This window comes from Podarcis cretensis, assembly GCF_951804945.1.
Source record: "Podarcis cretensis genome assembly, chromosome: 6".
NCBI lineage: Eukaryota > Metazoa > Chordata > Lepidosauria > Squamata > Lacertidae > Podarcis > Podarcis cretensis.
In genome coordinates this window covers 62,613,036-62,639,665 of record NC_137175.1, presented here as the reverse complement: position 1 = coordinate 62,639,665, position 26,630 = coordinate 62,613,036, and the positions used below count along the sequence as shown (strand labels likewise).

The 26,630-nt window shown below is 41.0% G+C and overlaps 1 protein-coding gene across 7 annotated transcripts in view; it reads right to left on the bottom strand.

Annotated features, from left to right (window-relative positions):
• The window catches only part of PATJ (PATJ crumbs cell polarity complex component), a 159,397-nt gene that overhangs the window by 35,253 nt on the left and 97,514 nt on the right, over nt 1-26,630 (bottom strand). For 6 of the 7 annotated variants that reach the window (XM_079982093.1, XM_079982090.1, XM_079982092.1 and 3 more), the window contains 4 exons: nt 25,425-25,621; nt 17,918-18,009; nt 7,571-7,643; nt 4,091-4,183 (listed from right to left, as the gene is read on the bottom strand). In XM_079982093.1, coding sequence (XP_079838219.1) covers nt 4,091-4,183; nt 7,571-7,643; nt 17,918-18,009; nt 25,425-25,621 — 455 coding nt within the window. The remainder of the gene's footprint in view (nt 1-4,090; nt 4,184-7,570; nt 7,644-17,917; nt 18,010-25,424; nt 25,622-26,630) is intronic. The other variant, XM_079982091.1, reaches the window with a different exon arrangement.

Here is a 26,630-nt window from a genome sequence, read left to right as displayed (position 1 = left end):
AAAATGTTTGGTGAAATATCAGACGTTAAAGGAGGCTGAGGTAGACTTCCAACGTTCAAGGGATAGTAATTTTGTACTAGCTTGTGTATAGTAAGCTTTTCTTATTTCACAAAATAAGCAAATTGCACCCATTTTTGAAGCACTACGTGAGACACCATAGCATAACTTCCAGACTTTTAATACAGCATGCTTATTCAAACAAAAGTCCTGCCAACGAAAGCATCATTTTCCACCTGCTTTTACAAAATATCATAACAGTGGGACAAAGCATATAAGTTAAAAATTGATGTTTAGTATTATGAGGAATGGTTGAGCTGAAATACTGAAAAGATGCCACAAGAAAAACATCCTTCAAACATTTGTTTCCCACACACTGCCAGCTGCGTCCTCCAATACTGTATTACACATGATTATATTTTAAAGAGACAGATTATGCTGCTGAAAAATAAAAATAAAAACACGCCACTGGATTTGTGTGCTCATCAGTATTTTATTTGTCACAGAAATATTGGGAAATATTTGTATGAATCTCTCCTTTGAAGCCATCAACATAATCTGATGCTTGACAGTAGGGCAGATTCAAGGACACCCACCTTTCAGCTTTAATAGTGATCAAGTTGAAAAAGCCTCCTGCTGAACAGAACATTTCATTACCCTGTATGTACAGTGAAGCAAAGTAAGAACACGCATCTAAAAACCACACTGGAGCTATCACTCATGCTATTTCCCTGTTAAGTAAACACGGAAGGTTTAAAATCACTTGTTTACTGGGAAGGGAGAACCTTCCATTTGCCTCTTGTGCAATGCACCAAAGACATACCCTTCAAAATGTAACAAAATTTTTTATTGGGTCACTTTTAATACATAACACAGCATTTCTTCTGGTATCATATACACTGTGAATGAAAGCCGCAGTTGCATTTGTCTCTGCATGTACAAGTTCAGGGTCCTTTTGAAGGTGATCGCTTGCAATTTAAAGGACCCAAGAACAGATGCCTTAGACTAGCAGCAGACCAGGGTGGAGAAACCTTTGGCAACTTCCATCAACCCTGATAATTGGCTATGGTGACTTGGCTAATAGGAGTCAGAGTCTAACATCTGGAAGGCCATAAGGTTCCCCAAGCCTGCAAGGGACTTTTTCTAATAGCTGCTAGGGATAGATGGATCATTATATTTGTGATCTGTTTCTGTTCAGCCCCAAATCCATTCCATCCCTATTCCACATTTCTATGCAATTAAAACAACAACTGCACAACATTTGTAATTAAGTATGTATGCAATCAAAACACTTTGTGATAAATGCATCAAAAAATGTTATCTCTTTCTGTGTGTGTGTGTGTGTGTGTGTGTGTTTCAGCTGAAAACTGTTTCATAAAATTCAGGAAAGGGTGACATAAAAAATACTTATGTTCTGATCTGCACACACGAGAGGTGCAAATCAGATCAAGTTTTTGTAGCATTCTATTGTCTTCTTCAAGCCCCTATGTGCATAGAGTTCCTACTACCCACCTATGCAAAGTCCAAGCTGCACCAGCATGGAGGGAACTTTTACTTTCCCAAGCCAACAGTGGAAAAGTCCAGCTTCACATAAATTACTGCTTCCTGAAGCCCACCTTTGTGATCCTTGATTCCATCATATTTTCCCATTAATGATTATGGATGAAAGGCTAACATATTAAGCCAAAAATGTTCAAGATTGGGAACTGATTTTTTAAAATTTATTGTTATGTCTGAATATAGCCACTCAGAAGGCAACATTCAAATAGTAATGCTAAATAGGCTGTGCGCAGAGGAAGAAAACAGAAAAACCAGCCTACATAGTAAATTTCTAGGCATTTGTGCTGTAGCTATTAGCCTAACTCTCATTTCTGGAGTCGCTTTTTGCTGTCAGAGGTAAAACAAATGCAGACCAGAGGGAGGGTCTTTTCACCCTGGATTTTGATTTTTTTCCAGAGTGGTGAGCAGCTTGACATCCTTTTCTCGTGCCAGGTAAAGCTTTTAAAACACAGAAATCTCCCAGGTATTGGTTTAACTCCAGTTTTACCAGTCTATGGTCAGCTGTGCCGCCATCATTTTAATTGTTTTGTGTCTAATTATTGTTTATTGTAAGCTGCTCTATAAGAGTACTTTTATAGATTGAATATTAAGAAATTTTATATGTTGAGGAAATAAATCCAAAGCATTTTGCTGTACTTTAACCACTTCCATTTGCAGAAGCTTTAGTATGTAGAAGGTAGCTGAAGACTTGCAACAGTGACCTATTACTAGTCTCAAAAAGGGTTTGTGACAAATTAAAAACAGGTGTGTGCTGAAATGGCTTGCTCTCTACTCTCTACAACTTATTCTCATTTTAGTCTCATCAAGGTATTTAGAGACTGACACGTCAATCAGTTTCTCATACATTGTGTGTCACAGTGCAAGCAACCAATGTCCTGCTCGAGGGTGGCCTTAAACCCTTTGGATCAAAATCTGTCAGAAGGGAAGAGAGCTTGACAGAGAGGTGAAGAAGTCTCCACAGGCTGCTCCAGCTAAGTGGGCAACAGGCACAAACTGGCCTGTGGGGAGGGACAAAAACAACATTAAACGCATGTTGCAGTTCCCGCTGGATTGCACCTTCCCCCACAGAGCCATCTACTGTCAACTGCCCTGTGGGAAGGATTCCAGAAAAGCAAGGGAGGCAGCCAGAGATAATATCAGGAACCCATGCCTGTTGCAGCTGGACTGTTTCCTCCTTTTATGAGGCTGTCTACCACCAGCTGCCCTACTAGGAATCCTCCTTATAATTTGCTCTATGGTGATACTGCTCATTCCTCACCCCCTCCCCTTCTCAAAATACACACTGGTGTTACTTATAAGCAGCAGTCAAAGGATTTGCAGCCTCAAAGATGGGATATAAATAGCTGTAATAAATACATGAAAGAACACTGACATAAAAAGGCTTCCTGAAATCTCAAGAATTTTATACTATTCTTTTAAATCATAAATACAAAATACCCATAACTGTATGCCTAGCATGATTGGGTTGCCTTAAGTTGCTTTGACATAGAAAGCAGTTGAAATATATTGGCATGCTGAACAGCTGAGGCATTCAAGCATCCATGTAAAAATGTATTTTCTGAGTACTACCAGAGAACAGATGTGTGCCACTCTTCCTGACTGCCAGGTGGATGAATTCATTTATTCGAAATATTTGTATTTTACTCTTTAGCAAATTTTCTGGGGCAGTTCACAAAAATGAGATAATAAAGCGAATAAATAAAATATAAACAACAATACCTTAAAAAGACAAATACATTTAAAAACCTGAGAGTGCACAAGTGCCTGGCATTGAAAGGATAGCAATACTGACATCACCCAGGCGTCTCTGGGCAAGCAGGGAATGCCACAAGTAGGGTGCCACCACTGAGGAGGTTCTCACTCTGGTAACCAACCACTTCGCCTCAGTTGGCAGAAGCACTTGAAGGAAAACCCGTCAACAGGGCTCTCTCTCTTCTCTAACATTCTCCACAGGGAATAAACGGCACTATCAAACCACTACTAGGAACTTTATGCTAGATCTCATTAGCAGAGGGGTGTGTGGTGGGGGTTGAGATGATGTGAGTTTCAGAAGAGAAGAATTGATTATTTGAATTCAGAATTGAGACTGAATTTATCTTCTTGAGAATCTCACAGTTCATTAACTTTTTCAAATGTTAAATTTTTAGCTCTTACAGTTATAGCTATACACTTGAAAATACAAATCCTGGAGGGACTTAGCAAGATCTCTAAACAGCTATGGTCCTCAATGCCATGCATGGTTCTGTGCCAGCTTGACATCATTTTACCCTCTCTGTCTAATTTATACTCACCAAAAGAATTATAGTTTTGATTGTTTGCCCCGTCCCAACAAGAGAATCCAAGGTTCAAGTTTAACACACATATAGGGCACCAAAATTCAATTATAGTTTCTCTGCTGTTTGGGGCTGGTCTATACAGTGTGTAAAACTGCACCAATGTCATATCCTGCTTCTCTTTCATTTTCAATCCCCCCCCCTTACTGGAACCTTGACTCTGTAAAGAAATTTGCATATTTCTTGCAGTGCATGCTTACTAGTTTAGTGTACACATCATCCGCTGAGCTTTTTGTAAGAAATTCCCAACTGGTATCTTCTTCACCACTTGCAGATTCGGTGGTACTGTGGTCCTGGTGAAAAAGTTTTGTTTTTCAATTTAGGAACGTGAATTTCACTTAAAATTTTAACAATAAAACTACAGAATATATTTATTTGGAGGGAGACTCAACAAATCAGCCTTGCTTTCATGAACAGTGTTCAACTGGTCATCTGGGCTATGGTCCACAAGGCTCTGGAAACACAAATACCCACATATGACCATTCAGATCACTCTTGTTTTCTGTCACTTCACTGCAATCCCAGCCTTGGCTTAGATGGCACATTTCCCACAAACAGCATGCTGTATAGAGGTTAGGAACCAAAAAGCAGCAGTAGGAAGAGAATAAGGTACAAAACACTGAGTATTTGGGTTTTCCACTCCTTTGCAGAGAACACACGTACAGTACATTTTCAGATGTTGGTCCACCAGCACAACAGTTAGAAATGTGTCAAGAAAGAAAGAAAGAAAGAAAGAAAGAAAGAAAGCTGAGATTCCTGGGAAGTTTAATAAATCCCAGATCCTGAACATGTATCAAATGAGCCACGCTCTGTACACTCACAAACTCTTAATAAAACAGCAATAGTTAACTGCCTGGTTTAGTTTTCTGCCTGAAGTTTTATTGTTGGTTTTAAATATATGAAAGTTTTTAAAATTCTGTAAACTACCTTGGGAACCAATTTTGGTTGAAAGGCAGCTTATAAATAACAGAAATGAAAAATAACAGGTTTTCAGAAGATGAAATCTTCCGTTCAAATTAACTGGAAAGTATCCATAGCCTTCAAAGCCAGGCTTTCTAGAGTTATGCCTGTGAAGTCTGCTCTGCTTCACTGTGCACACACACAGGGCACAGGACACCAGCACACCCCACATCTTTAGTAACATTTTAAAAACCGATGGTGTACCACAACATGATTAAACTATGCAACTGCATAATGTTACGTATTTCACCAAGTCATTACCAGAATAATGTTGTTTGGGTATAAAAGACGCACAAAGTGAAAAAAAATGCTATAGAGTGAGAAATCACAAAGAAACTAAAGCAGAAGAACTGGATAATAGAAGGAAATATTTGACTAAATACCAAGGAACATCAATTCAGCAAAAAAATAAAATACAATCAGGGAAACAGTAATTATCCAGAAATTGACACACTACTCCTGGGTTATGATAGAAAATCAACTCTCTATAATAAAAATGAGAACAAGCGTATTTGAAGAGGGCATGGACCAATGTGAAGGAGGAAAATCTTTTCTCTTATTTATAAAGTTGCCATGCATAATCATTGGGCTTGCAAGTCAAAACAAAAGGCAACATAATAGATGCTCATTATCAAACTTCTGGAATTCCATATTATGATATTTCACCAATATAGATACACCATCCTTTTGGCCTGGCTTCCAAATAAGTTTGGCAGCAATCCCAGAGTTTCCTGACTGTAGAAACCTACTTTCTCTATGAGTCAGATACTGTTTTGTTTTCAATGGATGCTGGAAGAAACTGGCCATTGTCCAAAATGGTGGATTTCCCAAAGGCAACTCAATGAGGTTCAAATGTGAAGTTGGCATAAGACCAGATGTAGTTGTGTGAAAAGGTCGAAATGTGACCTGCAGTTTGTAGCCTGGCACATTTTCTTGAATTATTTGCTATGTACATAGGTTTTTCCGGCTTTCCAATTTTCTGTATTGTGGTGTGGATGGCACAATTTGGAGACAGAGGGCTTGTAAAGGTAAAAGGTAAAGGGATCCCTGACCATTAGGTCCAGTCACAGACAACTCTGGGGTTGTGGAGCTCATATCACTTTACTGACCAAGGAAGCAGGCGTACAGCTTCCGGGTCATGTGGCTAGCATGACTAAGCCGCTTTTGGCGAACCAGAGCAGTGCACGGAAATGCCATTTACCTTCCCGCCGGAGCGGTACCTATTTATCTACTTGCACTTTGACGTGCTTTTGAACTGCTAGGTTGGCAGGAGCTGGGACCAAGCAATGGGAGCTCACCCTGTTGCGGGGATTTGAACCGCCAAACTTCTAATTGGCAAGCCCTAGGCTCAGTGGTTTAACCCACAGTGCCACCTGTGTTACTAGAGGGCTTGTAGGCACATGCAATAGCTGCATTTTCTATGGACATATGCAAGGTCTACCTCTGGATCCACTCCATGAATCCATGAATTGTTAATATTGAATAAACCCAGAAGAAGAATGTTCTATTGTTGACAATAGTTGTTACGTTCGGATAGGAATACGGTAAGTACAAGTGAAACTCTTTCCATTGTCCTTGAAAATTCACACTCAATTCTGCACAAGATGAAAAGTTCTACCTGGTGCTCTGGCATGCAAGGGAATACCACTGTTGATATTTCTCTATCTCCAATGTCATGTTGACTCTAACAACGTGATAGAAGGTTCCTGTTTTAATGGATGGCATGATCCATTAAAAGTGATAATCAGACCCTAATTTGGAGCTGGGGTAGTTTGGATTCAAGTGTTTGCCTGGTGACTAATTTACAATTTTTGAGAAAGGCATTGCAGAGAGTAGCAGCCTTTTAACTCCAGACAGTCTTGAATGAAACTCATTATTATTTGGATCTGTTTTAGCCAGCCTTCCAACTGAGTTAGGAAAGATTTGGCTGTCAACTTGATGAATAACTTACATAGGGGAATGAACAGGGGGAGTGCAACCCTGTGAGTTCTCCTGAACCTTTTAGTAGCTTTTGATATCATCAGCCATAGTATCTTACTGGGCTGCCTAACTGGAACAGTTTCTGAAGGCAGTGTTATGGAGGCTTTGGCCCTTTCTGGAGTGCTGGTCTGAGAAGGTACATGTTCCTAGACTCAATGCCCAGGTGGTATTGATGGACAAGACAATTGTTTATGAGGAGCTTCTACAGAATGCAGCTGTGAGAGGACAAGGTAGATGCTTGGAGTACACAACACCTATACTGTATCATTTGAATATGCTGCCTATTTGTCTCAGAACTTAATATAAAGAGGTTGTGCTGACCTACACAGCAAGCCCCTTTATTCTCATTATGCTCTTTAACACACACATATACATCAACAAGACCCAAGGATGTCACTCCAAAAAACACTCAGGGTGCCCCTATGTGAACTGGCGTGCTCCGTCTTTGGTTTTGGGAGAGAAAATGCTTCAGGTATCAGGTTTTCAGAATAGTTCATCTCTGTGTTTAATGTTTCAAACTTAAATAGAGCTGATTTTGCATCACTGAAAAAATGCAAACAGACGTGCACAACAGTGAACCATGCCAGCTATTGCATTATGAAGTGAAATTCATGCTCTGTTGGCCTTCTGCTGAATGTTTTTTTGTAGAGTTTAATTAGATGAATGCCATGGTTTATATTAATCTGCTAATTATGATTAATTGCTTTCATTTAGGAAACACTAATCAGAAAGTATCTTACCTCAATGGAAGACTGGGAGCTGGAGGGTAATGGGAAAGGAGCAACAGCCATCTGGTTAAATGCATCATCATTGCTGAAAAGCGAGCAAGAGAGAGAGGAGAGGGAATCAATACATTAGACAAACTGCAAAAACATCTTCATTTTCTCTTATTGGTTATTTTAGCTATCTCTTGCATTTATAATCCTCCTTTAAGGTGGCAAACATAGAATTTCAAGGTGGGCTCCCAACTATGCACTGACCAGATCCAGATCCGTTTAGCAAGAGCAAGAAAAATGCACCTTCAACACAATAAAATACATAGCCCTGTAAAAATGTAAGGCATTTAGATACTGAACAAATAATGCATCTGTCTCTTTATTTTGCTTAAAACAAGGGGGCAAGAAGTTTAGCACTAAGAACCACATTGGAAATGCGTTGTAATTTGGAAAGCTTCCATATTTTAAATTGCATGCAAATAACCCAGCACCACTTATAGTATGATTAGGGCTATTGCCTAGTGGGGCTGGCCAGCATACTGTTTTAACAGGTCTACCTAGAGGCACATCAATTTCCTGCTTATGTTTCCTGCCAATGGCTATTTCCAACAGTGCTTTCAATACTGTAACATTTACATAGCACACTATGCTCCCATCAATTTTTTGTACAGTAATTTTTTATATCAACATCTATTTGCAGCTGTTGGAAGTGCACATTGGAGGGTTTGGAGAGAGGTGTGATCAGTATGCTGATGATACCCAACTACCTTTCTCTGTACAACTGAGCCAGTCAAGGCTGTGCAGGTCTTGGACTGGTGATTAGATACAGAGGTGGGTCAATGGGGGGCCAATAAGTTGAATATAAATCCTGATAAGGTATAGGTCTGGAAATCAGGGAGGTTTTCTGTTCTGGACAGGTTGCACTCTCGCTGAAGGAACTGGCATGTGACCTGGGAGTGCCATCACAGCCATTATCACTGGAGGCTCAAGTGCCTTTTACCACATTTGGCCTTGCCAAAGTACATAAGAACATAAGAAGAGCCTGCTGAACCAGACCCATGGCTCATCATGGCCAACCAGATGCCTATGGGAAGTCAAAAAGCAGGATCTGAGGTCAACAGCAGACACCCCAATTGTGATTCCCACCAACTGGCATTCAGAAGCTCACAGTGAAACAGAGACCTCAAGACTGGAGGCGCTTTGTGTGGGGCTGTTCTTGAAGAAAGCTTCAGATAGTGCAAAATATGGTGGTTACACTTTTATCTGGGGTGTCCTGTCACCAAATACGTAATACCAATTCTGAAAGAAATATACAGACCCTCTCTATGTTACCACTTCAGGGTACTCCTGTTGACTTACAAAACCAGATACAATCTGGGGAATAGACACCTGGGAGAATTTCTTATCCTGTGTATACTTGCCTGCTTGTTAAGATCTGCTAGGGAACCCTTCTTAGCTGAGCTATATGGCAACATGGGAAGAAAGCCTTTTTAGTGGTGGCACCTAGTTTGGAACTCCTTTCCCTCTGAGATATGGATGAGGCCTACTCTTTAACCTTTTGATTCTTGCTGAAGACATGGGTGTTTGGCCAAGTTTTTGGCGGCCTAAAGTACCAGCACTGATATATTTTTTTATTTGACTGGTTGTAACTATCCACATTGTTTATAGTACTAGTATGATGCATCTGGATTTGTTTTAATTTGTAAGCCCCTCTGGATTTGTATTTGCAATGAAGAACATATAAAAATATTTTAAATGAAAAAACAAAAAAAATTCCTTCCAGTAGCACCTTAAAGACCAACTAAGTTAGTTCTTGGTATGAGCTTTCGTGTGCATACACACTTCTTCAGATACACTGTATCTGAAGAAGTGTGCATGCACACGAAAGCTCATACCAAGAACTAACTTAGTTGGTCTTTAAGGTGCTACTGGAAGGAATTTTTTTTGTTTTGACTATGGCAGACCAACACGGCTACCTATCTGTAATTTTAAATGAAGTATAAAACTTTGTAAATTAAAAGGATTACTACTGCTGCTGCTACATTTATATCTCATCTTTCCTCGAAGGAACTCAAGGGAGGGGGGTTTACATAGTTCTCTCCTCTCCATTTCATCCTCACAACTCTGCAAGCTCAGTTAGGCTGACAGACTGTGATGGGCCCAAGGTTGCCTAACTGAGTGAGAGATTTGAACCCTGGTCTCCCACGTCCTAGTCTGACACTTTAACCACTATACCACACTGGATTGCCATGTTAAGCCCCCGCAAGTGGCCTAACAAGGACTGATGCATTTTCTTCAAATAACTAGTGATGCAGAGCCTTTGGGGGGGGGACGATGAGGCAAGATACCCCTAAACATTTTGTGAATCTAAGTTTGGCCTCATTGAGGGGCAGTATTTCAATATGAGTAGGAAAATGAGAGTACCCCTAACTTTGGCGGGGCGGGGGGGAAGCACCGTACTGATGTACCGATATAGTTGATAGAAACAGTTTCTGATTAAGGCCATCAATATTATACTTTCAACCTCTCATATTCTTGTTTAGCACAAAACTTGATGGGCTGGGCAGCTAGAAATGACAATATTTGAACAATGCATACAGAAGTGCACAGAATATTCTTACAGATAAATGATACTTAGCTGTACTTCACATTTCCAAGAACCTCCCTTTAAAACAGTGCAGCATGTTAAACAGCAATTTTCTAGCTCCTTTTGTTTTCCCAAGCATACAAACCAATTATGATGTAGCTCCTGCTGATGAGAATTAATCAGCATATCTAAAAGCTCCATAACCCTGGTAATTTCTGTCTGGTGCCAATTTAGGTTCTGCCAGTTGTTGGGTTTAATTTTTTTTTTGAAAAAAATATATAAAACAGCTAATCAGCACAAGTAACAAGGAAATCAGCATAAAGCATCCACAGCACTTGATGCAGCCTCTAATGAGGAGATCTGTAAGCAGTGAAACAACTTCAGACATTCTATAAAAGTCCTCTCTTTTGATTTAGGCAGCAAGAAGGCTTTGTGGCGAGTTCTGCACATACAGCAAAGCTATTCCCTTTCCCCAGCCTCTCCTAATCTTAGGGAAGGAGTGTGAAGAGCTGCAGTTTAAAGGCTGGGGAGCTGTTGGAAAAGCTTGTGCCTCAGGGGGAAACCAGATATCAGAGCAGCACCTTTGCACAGTAGTTTAGGAAGGCTTACACAAGTTGTTTCCCCAGTCCTGTAATGATACTGAGTACAGAGAAACGCACAATGTGACAATGCAATGCAGGGTTGCCATTTCCAAAAGGAGTCCTGTGTAGGGAATGATGCATAGTAACTCCACCCTCAAGTGCCCTTTGGATCCTTGCCATTGTTTTGAGCAATTTTTAAGCACACCTCTGCCACCTGCCTTTCCACATCAACATTAAATCTGCACCATAGGCAATTTTAGAAAGAGATGGTAATTTTTATTCATATAAAGCAATTCTCTCTGAGGTAAGAGAAAAAGAAAGAAAACTAGGTGAAAAGAGGTTGCCGCACATAATCTATTCCTGCTGTGACTGTACATATTCAACACAACTTTAGTCCTGCTTCAAAGGAGGTTGCTTCAAAAGTAATGGCGTGTTTTAAACGGCACCACAGAAAATAAATAAATGGACTTTTGTACTACCATCTCAGCAGCTGTAAAACAGAATATATTTATTTTACAATGGAAAGTAATGGCAACTTCGCTTTCACAATAAAGCAGGCCAGTGAGGGGGCCTGAACACAATGTTGGAATTACACTGCATGACAATAAAAACTCAGCACAAACGCAACCATCTGCCACAGCCTTTCAATTCCCAGTAGTACCATAGTAAAAAAAAGGTGAATTTCTACATGCACGTTTCTCAAGTTCATAATCAGTTTGTGACTCCCATGTGTAAAATGATGATCACGGACACCAAATGTTATAATTTATCTCCAGGTGGAAATGTGAAAAGCCCCCATCAAAAAGTCCCAGGTTTTAATTCATTTTTAAAAATACGCTGGGGAAAGTGTGTGAATATGCATGTCAGCTAAAGGATCATAATACGATGGAATACATAGGATTTATTTCAGAAGTACAGGAACACAGGAAGCTGCCTTATACAAAGTCTTACCATTGTTCTATTTACCTCAGTATTATCTACATTGATTGACAGCAGCTCTCAAGGATTTCAGATGGTAAATTCCAGCCCTACCTGAAGATGCCAGTGATAGGACCCGGAAATATTCTGCAAACAAAGCAGGCGGCTTGCTACAGAGCAGAAAATAGGAGGAACTAAAATTCGAACTGGATCCAGTGGAGATCCTCCACAAATGGAAGGAATCCCTCAGTTAATGGCAATGTCCCTTCTGTTTGCAGAAGCGATTAGGATCTTTCTGGTAGAGGCTTCTGCTGACAGAAGGGATGGTGGAGGCACTTTTTACTAATTCCTCTTTTCAATAACTGTATCTCATATGCCTACTTTATCATCACAAGTGCCAGCTATTATTATACCCTGTGGTTCAGTATTTTAGACCATACGTATCTGTATAAGGAATACATTGTTAACTATCCACAATATTTGGTTTGTTATTATTTAAATCCTAAGATTTCCACGTATTGTCTTGGAATTTATCAATTCATGTCACATTTTTCAAAGTTACATTTTAACAGCTTATCAATCCATACCACATTTTTCAAAGTTACATTTTAACAGCTGTTAAATAGATAGATACTTCATCTAGCTAAACAAGCAAAACAAGGAAGAGTGGCAATCCCCTGCTTTAATAAGCTTAAGGTACCGAAGACATTAGGAAAAGAGTTTCTATTAAGATCAGAGTTTTGTGGTTTACAAAACAAAACAAAAAACACAAAAAAACTTGGGGCCAACTATGTACACACCATTTTAATACACACAGGTATACAGAATGGAACAAATGACAACACACAATGGTCCTTAGGCCTCCTTCAGACCTATCATTCACAAAAAGTACTTTTCACACATGAAATTTATAATGGTAGAAGCAACCTGAACTCAAGTGAGTATTATCAATTTTTATAGTGCTGATTTAATCAAGCTGAGAATACATGTGGCTCCAACGTGGAGATTCACTCTCTCTTTCCAGAGCAGCTAAAACCCCAAAGCTGCTGGAATGCCCTTCCTGAGTCAGGGAGAAAACTGAAATCTCCCTGCCTTGACCCTAGCCACTGCTGCCACCTCCTTCCTTTACTAAAACTTCCTGAGTTATACCATCAGTAGCGAGAGGGGTTCTTAAGAGATCTAATTCATATCAATTTATGAACTGCTTTACTTTTAAGGCAAGTAGGACAAAACTCCCCACCCCCACACCTTTTGATATATAAAGGTTTGATTCCACTCCTCCTGGTTTTAAGTTTATTTTTAAATTTAAATTTTATGTTTATGTTGAGGGCCCTCATTAAAAGACTATTTATATATGTGTGTGTATAATATATAATATTATATGGTGCTTTTTTTCTGGGAGTATGCATACCCCTAAACATTTTGTGAATCTTTGTACTTTTGTCCATTTAGTGTATTTATTTCCCCCTGATTTGAACTATAAAATGGGGGTTTTCTTGAGTCAAAATGAGAGTAAACATTTTTTTTAAAGAAAAAAAAGTGCTGATATTATATATAAGTAAAATTCAAGTATCTGTTAGACTCTTGTCTAAATAATTGGAAGGGAGGAAGAGAGAACTGCAATTCCTATGCAAAACTAACCATTCGTTATCATTGGCCCCATTTTATATTTATTTAAATAAACCAATCCAATCTTTTGCAGAGCAGGGCAATCACCAACCCCACTTGGATCCAGTTTTATATATGTTTTTTCTACTGTCTGAGCAGCTTTTCCCAGACACATTTTCAAATGCAATTAAGTAATGGAGAGTGAGTTGCTGTACACGACATTTAATTTCAGTAACTGAGAAAAGTAAGAGGCTGAAAGCAATATCATTAATCTCTCCTCTGGTTGCCTTGCACTGCCAAGGAAAACAACTAATTTTTCATTTTACTGGGTCTGCTCTTCAACCATAGTCACATATGGTCAAACTTATCAAGACTTTAAGATTCAGACACAGTGACTCTAAGGTTGATTTTCACTTATAAAGTATATGGAGCATAGATTTAGCCACTGCTTATATTTCTCAGAAAGCAGGGTCAGTAACAAACAGTGGGTACCAGAATCAAACTTCAGTATTCATAGGGTTGCCATATTTCAAAAAGTAAAAACCAGGAAACCCCAAAAGTTGTTTTTTTTTTTTTTAGGAAACCTCCAAAATTGTTCAGCTTTTTTTTTTTTTTTACAAAAATGCCAAAAAGAAAAAAAAAACCTCCTCCCCCGGATGTCAATTTTCCCCTGACCTATACTACACAAGAAACCAAGGATGGAGGCGGTTTCATTTTCACTCTTGATCACCAGTATAGATGAAGACAATTCTGAGATGGGGATGAGGCTACCACTCTGGCTACAAACCAGTGTGAAACGTATAAAATACGCATTAAAAATTGACAAGCATCTACAGAAGTAGCTGGTGCATGATGGCTTTCAGAATACTGTACTGCAAAAACTGATAAATGGCTGAACATGTAATAGAAAACCATAATGTTAACTGCATAGCAACAGATTTTAACAGTCACTGGCACATGCCACAGCCAAACTAAATCTGTTTGCCTTGAGGGGGAAACCATTCCATAATATCCAGCTAAGAAGAGAGAATCTGAACAAGTGATAGTCTTCAAATCCTAAAACTGGGAAACACGTTTCCATGTTAATTCTGTAGTTGTTTGCCACAGGACATCAAAGCTTGCTTTAAAAAAGGTGTTTTTTTTTACGTACAGCAATAGCCTCCTCACATCAACACTGTAAGCTAAGCCAATATTAATATCCCTGCCTTACAGATGTGATAAGGGCAGAGTAAAGTGAAGCCTTTTAGTAAGTTCATGCCTGCGGTGATATAGATCAGCCAAAGGCAAGGTCTGGGAGAGATTAAAGGACATGCTTAATTGTTTGGCTGGCTGGTGTTCCTAGCGAACTTAAGTCCTCTATACATCCTACAATATTTCACCTCTCAGTTCCTTCTCCATTCACCATATTCCCATGCCTCTCATGTATAGTCTAATTTCTTTCCCCAGTCTCTTTCAAAATGTTATACCAGATCATATACAAAACTATGCTTCAAAAAATGCTTTCCACATCTATCAGGCTCGTCCGCTGCCTACCTTTACCCTGTGGCAGCCGACCTATTTGCATTCCACAGATGAGGCATCCCATCTGCAATGTGAGCTGTTTTGCTACCAGCCAAAGTGATGACAAAAGTCCTGAAATGGTCTTCCTTGCAGTGAACCAACCAACCAGTTTGCCATTTGTTCCCCAGTCATACTATCAGCAAAGGCCAAATAATAATAACATGGATCCTAAGAATTGCTAGTGGTGTTCTCACATAGCAGAATGGACTTTCCTGTCTAATTGCATTCCCTCATCTTCCTGGAAAACCTCTCCTGAGGGTCAGTGAGACCCTTCAGAATGGTGTTTGATTCAAGACAGGGTTTGGCACTTTCAAAAACTGGTAGAAAATGGAGACCTCCTGGTCTTCTCTCTCCTTCTCCATTTCCACACAAACACAAGCATCTTTCACTTGCACCAGGGCATCATTACATCCAAACTAACATGTCACAAATACATTTTTCTTCACCTAAAAATCTGCTGGGCACTCTACCTTCTTAAAAGATTGAATAAAACAATAGTCTCAGCCACAGGTCTAAAATCTAATTAGGCAGTACACTAAAAGCTGAACTAAACACACAGTCAGCAAAGCTTATTGTAGCAGTAAAAGCAAAACATGGGTTTAGTAACTAAGCCGGATTCCAATCCTGTAGAGCAGGGATGGGGAAACCTTTTTCAGCCAAAAAGCCACATCCCCTTGGGGGCAACTTTCTGAGGGCTCCATGCTACTGATGGGTGACAAAAAAGCAGACAGGGCAAGTGATTATACAGCCACTGAAAAGTCAGAGGTTTATAAACATGCGCCTCTCCATCCAGACAAGCAAGGACACATTTCTTGCATGGTTTCGGGAGGAGGCCTGTGTGGAGAGGGCCAGATAGAGGCCTAGAGAGCCACATTTGGCTACCAAGCCTCAGATTCCCCACCCCTAGAACCCATGGCGTGGGGTGAAGCACCTGCCTCAATAATAATAATAATAATAATAATAATAATAATAATAATAATAATTTATTATTTGTACCCCGCCCATCTGGCTGGGTTTCCCCAGCCACTCTGGCGGTGGAAGTTCAAGAGAACTTCTGGCATGCAGCGTTGCTGCTCATCTTCCCCACCCCTGGGTGGAGAAGCTGAGTGAGTGGCAACACTATGAGGAGCACCCTGGCTCCCACCGAATACAGTGAGAGCTGGGGCACGGTAGCAGCGGAAGTGGGGCATGGCAGAGGGGCAGGAGGGGTAACTCCCATTTTGCCTCAGGTGGGGAAATGGGACAGGCTGCCCATGAGGAAATGCTGGCTTTCCTGTTTGTTGCCAGCTTGAATTACTTTCCTTGCTTTAAAGAACTGCCCAGGGACTGGAATGGCAAGGGCAAGAGCTAAAGAGAGATGTACTCCTAAGGTCAGCAGGCCTTTCTCTTCTTGCACCTGCTTTCTCTCGTATCATGCCAATGCTACCTTGTCTTTCCTCCTTTCTGCTTGTGTAATATACACAAATTAAAAAACCAAACCTGGTCATTCAGTTGCTAGGCAATGGCCTCCTGTGCTCTCTTATCACTTCTGGGACCACCCAGCAGTATAGACATTAATGCACCAACCCAACTGAGCCTGCATAAATGGGAGTATCAGATCCACCTGTAAGGAGCTCTTTCAAAAGGTTAAAATGCCACCAGCCGGATTCTTGGCAAGGAAGGAGAAACAGGAGGGAACCATTAAAAAATGAGCCCCCTGCGCCTCTCCTTGAACAGCTGATTGGCAGGGTCTTTCTGAAAGGTCTCCATGTGTACAACCCCAACTACCTGATTTGAAAGGTTAGCCGCCAGCACAGGACCTGTTTATGCACACAATTCCCCACTCAGCTGTGGCCATGGAAATGGAAACCTTCTTTTGAACACACTATACCTGCTGGCTAGAGTACAGTGATTTCCTTGCTTTTAACTGAATGGATATATGTAATGATCACAATATGGCAACAAAGGGAAATAAATGACATGAACACAAATCGTCCTCATGGATTTCATCCAAGGAGTCTCCAGACAAGGGGTGGGGAGCCTTTTTTCTCTTGAATGCTTCATTCCTTTTAGGGCTAAAATCAGGGGCCACATGGCTGCAGAAGGCAGAGTCCCCCCCCCTACTTTTTCTCTCTCCATCTGACTTCTCCCTCCCCCTTCTTTCTAGTCCAATGGGCTGCTGAGGGAGGGACTTTGGTTCTTGCCAGAGGCCTGAACTAACCACAGAGGGCTTTACCTTTCTCCTTCCACCTTCTTCATCTCCTCCAACCTCATTTCTCCTCTCCCTCCCACCTTCTGTCCCATGGGCTCCCTCCAAATCACATGAAATTAGGTAAAAGGCTGCAGGTTCCCCATTTCTGTTCCAAACTGGAGCAACTGTGTACTGATTTAGGTTTAGATAATTCGGCCCCAAACCCCCCAGTGTCAGGGTATTTTCATGTCGTTTCCAGTTCCAGGAGCTCTCTACTTCCGCACAGCAAGCCAGACATATGGCCTAGACCAGTGGATTAAGGAGTTGTAGCTGTCCAGATATAGCCATGCTCCTACTCCCATTAACCCGAGGAACGATTCAAGCTGGAATCCAGTGATATATGGAGAGCCACAGCTTCACCCCCTCTGAATCAGGCTTGGCTTATATGAGAAGAATTTCCAGATTTGCAGTCATGAAATACATATGAAAAAGGTGAGAGTCTGCTTTCATTTAGTTGTTCTCCCTTCCTACTTGGATCCTGAATTGCTCAAGGAAGTGACACAATATCCAGTTAGTTTAATATTATGCGATCTGCCATTAAACTGAAGAAGAGCACCTTGCTCTGTTTTACTTGGATTGCCTTCTACCAAACCACCTTATGCTCTGTTCTAATCTATCACACTGGTCTTCCATGACTTGCTAAAATGTGAAAGTAATTTAATTTCGAGGCATTGACATATCAGTTTTCAGTAGACTCAGATGAGGGCACCACAGAATGAGAGGTTACATCATGGAAAAAAATGAAAGAAAGGGAATGGTGTGACAAATGGAGCACACTTCAGCAGCCCTCAGTTTCATTTGAATACTGAATCTTTCTCATTTTGCAACTCCCCCAAGTTCAGGCCACTAATGATGAGCACAAGAGTTAATGACTATGCCATTCTTACCGTATAAATACCAGCTTGACCTTTGACGGTGCCGTCTTAATGATTGCAGAAGCATTCTGGTGACTTCTTCCATACAATATCTGGTTATTTATCTGTTTTATGAAGAATATTTGAGACAGTTACAAATTAAACAGTAACAAAAGGTTAAGTATTGTTTTCTAATTTTATTACACCATCAATAACTCTGAAGGAAATATCCTAACCTTCTTTTATGAAGCTTATCTTCAATTGCAAGAAAGGAGAAAGTGAAGGAAATAGGCAATGAGCGATTGTTTTTTGTTGTTTGATTATCCTTGATTGCTCTTGGAGGAAGCTGATTTTTTAGGTCCACTTCCAACAGGCTTTAGGCCTAGTTTTGGCACAGAAATTGCTTTGACCTCTGTTGGGAGATGGCCAGGAGAAATGTGTCTCTTATTCTCCTCAATCTCTCAGCAGCTTTTGATACCATTGACCATGAAATCCTTCTGGAGCGGCTGTCTGAGTTATGGGTGGGTGGCATCATTTTACAATGGTTCTGGTCCTACTGAAGCTCAATCCAGAGACTGAGACACTCTTAGTGGACAGTTCCCTAGACCAGATGGATGGGAGGTTGCCTGCTCTTAATGGGGTTACACTCCCTCTGAAGGAGTGGGTATGTGGCTTGGGGGTACTTCTGTATCCTTTGCTGTCAGCTTGAGGCTCAGATGGCTCAGCTGTGCCCCTATCTGGACAAGAATCGCCTAACTACTGTTGTCTATGCTCTAGTAACCTCTAGGTTAGATTACTGCAACCTGTTATATGTAGGGCTGGCTCTGAAGATGGTTCAGAAACATCAGCTGATGCAGAATTTGGTGGCCAGGTTGCACACTGGGGCAAGACGATTTGAGCATATTATACTGCTCCTAGCCTGACTGCACTGGCACTACCAACCTTACTGTTCACTTTTGAAACATGGATCACTTATAAACACCATCTCCAACTCCTCAAAAGATTCCATCAACTGGAAGAAGCAAAGATCACCAGTGTCAAAGCAATGATTCTTCAACATCAACTTCGTTGGACTGGTCATGTTGTTTGGATGTATGATTATTGTCTTCCAAAGCAAATACTCTATTCTGAGCTTAAAAATGGAAAGCATAATGCTGGTTGGCACAAAAGAGGTTTAAAGACTCTCTCAAGGCAAACCATAAAAAATGTAGTATAAACCCCGACAATTGGGAAACACTGGCCTGCGAGCGCTCCAATTGGAGAACAGCCTATACCAAAGGTGTCATGGACATTGAAGATGCTCGAACTCAGGACAAAAGGGAAAAATGATCTAAGAGGAAGGCATGTTTGGCAAACCCTCACCATCATCAACTCCCACCCAGAAACCTATGTCCCCGCTGTGGAAGGACGTGTGGATCCAGAATTGGCCTCCACAATCACCTATGGACACACTTTTAAGACCGTGTTCATGGAAGTCAATCTTACTCTGCTACGAGTGATCATCAAAGAAGAAGAAAGAAGCACTGGCTGACAATTAGTTTCTGAACCCAATGAAGTGCTGGTTTTGACCTAAAAAGCCTTAAACGGTTCAGAACCAAAATACCTCAAGAACCAGCCCTACCCATATGAACTGACCTGGATCCTACAATCATGCCTTCCCCATGAGAGGTCTAAGGGTAGCAACATGGGCCTTTTCTGCAGTAGCTCCTCATTGGTGGAATGCTGTCCCCAGGGAGGCTCACCTGGTGCCTTAATTATATATCTTTATATCTAAATGTTAAATGTGTTTATGGGAGGAGACTTATTGGTTTGTTTTCATTTTATTATCTGTTTTATATTCGCATTCTGTATTTTTAGTCTGGCATTAGCTACCCATGTGGGCAAGGCTGGTTATCAATTGGAATAATTATGCCACAACCACCTTGGGAGTTAAGTTTTGTTGAATTAACATAGTTTGCATTGTCTACCACTTCAAACAAAGTTACAGAATGAAAGAGAGATAGAAACTGCACACACTGTAGAATTGAGGCAGTAGAAATCCCATTTCCTGTGAACCTATTACAGTGTCAAACCATATCAGACTTTTACTTTACATTACTCTTTTTCCCTTTCAGAAGCACAGATCAGTATTCTACAGGAGTCTTTTTAAAGCACAACTGCATTTTAGCAAGATATTGTGCAAAAATGCATGAAGAACGAAAACAGGCAGTGCTAACCTCCATCTGCCTACTGTCACAGAAGTCTGTCTCCATGTGAAGAAGGCAGCCCTCCACATGAAGCAAGATTGAGCTTTCCCTTACAAAACTTGTGCATTTAAAGCAACTTAACTGTTTTTCTCCAATTGTTATCAGCTGGAAGGCGTTGTCACAAATTGCAAAGCTCCCAGCTGTGTACTACAGTCTATTTTCCAAATTAAGTTAGAAACCCTCTACCATCTACCCATGCCATGAATATCTCATGAACAGCAAGGTAACACCTACCTGCTAGATCATACCAGTGCTCAGTCTATTCAAGCTCTAACAGCTGCTCTGAGCTGGCACTACTGGACAGTCATAAGTTGGCAACTCGAGACAGCTGTTGAGTGCCTCAGTGCTGGATTTCGGGGTGCGGACATTTCCAGTAACAACCATAAGTATAGATCTATGCTTGTAGAATGCAACCAGTGTGGGTTATTGGTTAGACTGCCGGGCTGGGACCTGAAAGACCTCGGTTCAAATCCCCACTCAGCCATGAAGTTTACCGAGTTATTCTTGGGCCAGTCACTGTCTCTCAGCCATTCCTACCTCACTGGGCTTTTGTGAGGATAACACAGAAGAAAACTGTATATCACTGTATAGCTCCTTGGAGGATAGATGGGATATAAGCATAGTAATAATAAGCAAATCTACTGATTTTTAACTGTAACTTTATAAATCATAAACACAAACCCAACCTGTGGCTTCTCTCCCCTTCCCACAAACTAATAAAAACCTCCAATTGCATAGCTTGCTGTAATGGTTCTAGGGGTTGCTCGTGCGTAAGTCGTCGCCACACCTGGCTGAGTTACCTGGGTGAACCCTATTCTGTCCGGACAGCCACTCACCTGTGGCTGTCTCAGTCGCTGGCAGAATCCGTCAGTGGGCGTTTCTTGAACTTTTTCCAGGAAAGAAGCTCTTTGACGCCTAGTCTCCGCCTACTCTCCCTGCGCGGAAGCCTTCTGCGCAGGGAGGGTATGGGCAGCGGAGTACCCGTGCTCTCCCCGCTGGTCTCCGGCGAGGAGTCATGGAGCCACCTCGCCGATTCCCCCATCTGCCCCCCTTCTCCACTGGTGCTACGCTGATTTCCTTCCCCAATAGATGGGCTGCTTCTCTCCCTCCTGGGACGCCCTCCATAATCCCTCTGGAGCCCTCCCTCTCCCTCTGGCTCCGATGGCAGTTCCCTGACACTTTCCTTACAGGTTTCAATGTAGGGATAGGAAAGAACCATGACTTACTGTAATGACAAAATCTGCTGCTCTAGGCTCATTACGAGAAACACAGATAAACGGGAGGGAGGTCATGGAGGAAGAGCAAAGCTCAAGGGAGAGTAAGGATAAATAAATGGAACTACCAGCTAGGGAACTAGAGTGGCTAAATTATTAACAAAGCCTAAAATAACATTTAACACAAGGAAAGCCTTAACAGGCAGCAATTTCTTAGTGGAGGGAGGGTGACATCATAAATATTTCGCAGAAGGTGGACGAGGTACAGAAGGTAATGAAAACTAACGAGGGAAATTTAAGGAAGAGGAAATTACAGCTACGTGTCAGGATGTGGAAGGGGATTGGGCTGGAGAATAGTCTCCAGAGGAAAATGATGTTTTTCTTCTTCTTCCTTTTTTAAAAAGCCCCCACTCCATTTAGGCTGAGAACTCAAGATGACTTATTGACTTCTGAGAGGAACATAGGAAGCTGCCTTAAGCTGAACTGGACCATTGCTCCATCCTGTCTCAATATTGCCTACCTGCTAGTGGCTCTGCAGTGTATCAGGTGGGGTACCAGATACCCTTACCTGATTCCACCATGAATTAAACCTGAGGCCTTCTGAATGCAAAAGAGATGCTCTACCACTGAGTTATGGTCCCTTCCCTTCCCTGATAATTGGCCGTGCTGGCTGTGGCTCATGGGAATTGGGAGTCCGGACAACATCTAGAGGACCACAGATCCCCCCCCCATTGTTTTCTTTGTCTTTATTTTCCAAGAGTATGCAGCACACCTATGTTTTAAGTTCACACATTTCATTAATGTGACCATTCTAGCCGAAAGACAACAAGCAGTTCTGCCAGCAAAAATTAATATTATTCAAGCTCAACAGATAAGCCACATATAATTAAATGGATTTAAAAGCAGTATGCTTTTTTAAAAAATAAAAAATGGAAGGTTGGTCAAAATAATTTCTCCATTTTTTTATTACCCTGTCTAGTTACTTCCTTACAAACAGAACATATTCATCCTCTTTGTCAAAAGAAGTCCTTCTCAAAATGATTTGTACTCAGTATGTTCCTATACCATGGTGATAACTTATCTATTAAAATCCAGCTGATACAGAATGCACAGCAGCAGCTGAAATGTCAGGAAGTTTGGTGTTGAAAGTGGATTACAAATGCTGGATTTCCAAGAATGTAGGGCCAGCAGCACCCCAAGTTCAGCAATCAATCTGAATGAGGCGTTTGGTCAATATGATAGATCTTTCTGTTATTACTCACTTTCAGCAGAGGAGATATCATTCTAAAATGGTTCAGGTTCTAAAAACTGAACAAACAACTAGGTTTCCCTCTGCATTGCAGGGCAAAGCTCCCAAATTGTTCAGATGGAATTCAAAACTATACAATCTCCTGCTGATGAGCATCCTGATGAGTATCTGAATAGATGCACCTTTGGGTTCATCAATCAGAATTCCTATTCTCTTATGACTGATTGGTTTGAAAAGCCTAAGGTAGTGTGAGATAATTGATGCCAGTGTAAATTCTTATTCTTGTCTAGTAGGCTTCATTCAGTGCTGCCACCAGTTTCTGTTTCATTGTGTGAAAACAGATCTAAGCAACATGGACCTGGGTGTTTGGGTTCCTCAATTAAGCCAAGAATACCAATTAATAATAATAAATGAATCTTCTTTACACTTTGCAACCCCTTGACTAGATCAGCGACAGAGAACCTGCAACTCTCATCATCCCTAACAATTAACCATGCTGCCTGGGACAGATGGAGTCCAACAATCTCTAGAAGACCACAGGTTGCTCACTGCTGATCTAGATGAAACACTTATTCATTTATAAGCTGAGAGGAATTTGTACCTACCACAGACAATGATTCTCACATGGAAGCTCCTTACCTAATTGATCTTTCTTTCTTTCTTTCTTTTTTTTGCCCCTACTAGCAAAAAATTCATATTGGGGGATAAGCAATTTTAAGATTTGACTCTATTTAGTTAATTTTAAAAGTACATGTGAGTAATGGTCAGTCATCTCCTCTGTTCTGCGTATGAAGACAATGTTATATCTGTCCAGAGTTTAAACCTTATAGTGAGAGAATCTCATCCTGTTGAAATATGAAACATCACAGGAATTGAAGGAGATGCCAAATTTGCCTGTCACATTTTCATGAGTGAAACAGACTTTTAATAGTTTTTCATTCCAGCAGAGAGAAAGGCAACAATATTTTACATCAAAACAAATCTACACATTATGTCAGAAGCATGTAATTAGAGGATCCCTAGGCACTGACAAATGTTTAGATTGTTTTCGCATTTCCTCAGGCATCCTTTTTTATTTTGCCAAAGCTGTGAAGTCACCAAGTAGGAAATACTGCATTAAAATACAAATTATTACGTTCTTGTATCATCTTCTTCTTCAACCATAACTACTATTTACTTCCTATTCATGGGGTACATGCAAGTATTCACACTACCTCACATATATTACCCCATGATTACAATGGCCCAGTAAGGCTTCTGGGCAGATGGGGACTGAAGATGAGAGAAGAATGGTTTGTCTAAGTCCACCTAGTGAGTTTGTGGCTAAGGTGGGAGAGACCTAGCTCAGTGGAAGCAGGCAGGCTTTGTATGTAGAAGGTCCTAAGTGAAATCCTTGGCATTTCCTGTTAAGAGGCTCAAGCAACAAGGCTGGGAAAAACCTGCTGGAGGCCCAGGAGAGCTAGTAAAAGTCAGAGTCAGAAGGTTGGGGAACCTTTGTCCAGCGGGTCAAATCCTCTGAGGGCACCTGTCGTATGATATTAGATGGATTCAAGCCCACTGGACAAAAACATGGGGACTTGCCTTTAGTGAATTGAAACAGCAGCAAATGCAGGTTTCATCGCAAGGGAAGTTGGGACTTCACTTCAGGTCATAAGCTCCTAATTGTTTATTAGCAGTGGAAATTGCATTCAGTGCTGTTTAAATTCCATGCTGACTGCATGTCCCCACTGCCTTTGGCATGGATTGGCTCCACCCAAAAGCAAGACTTGCATTTGGCCCTGAATTTAAACAGTGTCAAATGCAAGCCTCACTGCCAACAAACACTTGCACCCTCCCTAATAATAATAATAATTTATTTATACCCCGCCCATCTGGCTGGGCCACCCCAGCCACTCTGGGTGGCCCCCAAGACACATAAAAACACAATAAAACATCAAACAATTCTTCCCTGGTAGCTGTGACCACCCCAAACAGGGTTTACTTTGTGTCATATGATATCACATGAGTGTCAAGTAGGTGTGGCTATCCAAAAACAGCCATATGAGCTGAACTGCCTGGCCTGGTGGGTCTAATCCGGCCCACAGGCTGGAGGCTTACCACCCCTGGGGTAGACAATACAGGTGTAGGTGAACAAATAATCTCACTTGGTATAAGGCACATTCATATGCTCTTAGCCATTAATTTGTCAGCTCACACTGACAGCCACAGCTCTTTTAAACTCTTGCAATTAATTTGACTTTTCTTTTGAAATCCTATGTAACTAGGGGGCTGCACAGAATGGGCACACCTCTCTCTGGCCACTGGATGTACAATCAATGAAATCGTATGGCAATCCCTTCCTCTTTGACCAACAGTAGCCCCCATCTCAAAGCTACAAACATGAGTATGACCAAACTGCGGGAGGCAGTGGAAGACAGGAGTGCCTGGCGTGCTCTGGTCCATGGGGTCACAAAGAGTCGGACACGACTAAACGACTAAACAACAACAACAACAACAGCCCCCATCTAAATATACTACACTTTAGCTTGCTTACTAAACCTTTAAATCACTAGACCAGTTGAAGTCAAGTTGTATGTACGACAGCCGCTCCAAATAAAAGATTATTTTCCGGCAGAATTATTATAAGTGGCTCCACATACTGTATGTGAAAATGTTTCATAGGATTCAGTTTCTTGAGAGACCAATCTTAAAAAAACTGGGGTGAGTCATAGGATCTGAATCACTTCTTTGAAGTGGGGATGGTAGTTCTGTTGCATTATTAGTTTGTATTCAGCAGTAGGTTCCTTTGATTACTCTTTAACTTTTTTTCTTTTTAAAAAATGAAAGTTTACCTCTAAAAGTTCATCTCCAGTGTGTAATCTTCCATCTTTCCCTGCAGGGCCATCTGTACTGATGCCCACGACAAAGATGCTCATGCGAGACCTGTCCTTATTGCCAGCCAGGCTGAGTCCAAGTCCATTCTTGTCCTTTTCAAGTTCAATAATGTGCAATTCCCCGGGCAGATCTGCATATCTTTGCCTGATTTTTTCTATTAAAGAAGAGAGAAACACACAATACTTAGGAAAGTATTTTCAGTGCAACTCACTGGTTTGTTCCATTTGTTTCCTGAGCTTCTAGTTTTGCAATTTAGTCATGCAATGCTAAAAAGGTAGCATATTATGGATGAATTCTGCATACTGTCCCTTTATGTACCGCATCAGCCCATGCTGACCCCAATATGCTTCGTATTTTATACCACAGGAGTGCTTTGTTCCACAACATCTTAAGTCCTAGTTTCTTAAAAAAAAAGCCCAGTCTGAACTATTGTTTGAAAGTGGCATCCAATAACAGCACAAGGTGAAAGCAATTAATCCATTCAAAGGAAAGAAATGAGATCATAAATATAGAACTGTACATTAAGCCTGCATCGCTGTCAGAGGTACAACTGTTCCACTGGGAGACTAGGTTAGCAGTACTGTACAATGTTAACTGTGAACAGTAAATGTTTCTATAGCAACAGCAGACCAAAGAACAGCTTGACAGAGGAGTAACTATCAAATTAAAGGACGGACATTGCTATCAAACCACAGGACAATGCATTTACAACCTGAAATTATCACACCATCTATTTTGCATCCATTCGTGCCTAGAGAAAGCAAAATTTGTCCTTTAAAAACAAGAACAACTTGCTTACTATGAAATAATATGGTATGGAGCAGCTAGTATTTCTATTTTACCGTGTGTGTGTGTGTGTTCACATTGGAAGGAGGTGTGAGGGTGTGCGTTTGTGTCAGGATACACTGTGGCTCTTCTGATTTGGCAGGCCTGATTTTGCAGCAATTTGCAAGCCAACTATGTAAATAAATGCATACATAAACAAATGCTTTTATGCACTGGTTTAGTTTAGATATTCAGATGCTTCTCTCTCACACACACACTGGTTAATTATGTTTTAATGACTTTTAATATTATATGTTGTGGTTTGTTTTGTTTGTTTATTTAATCGGTTCCCTCAAGGCTACTTTTAAGAACCAAAAGTTGGGATAAAGGATTTTATA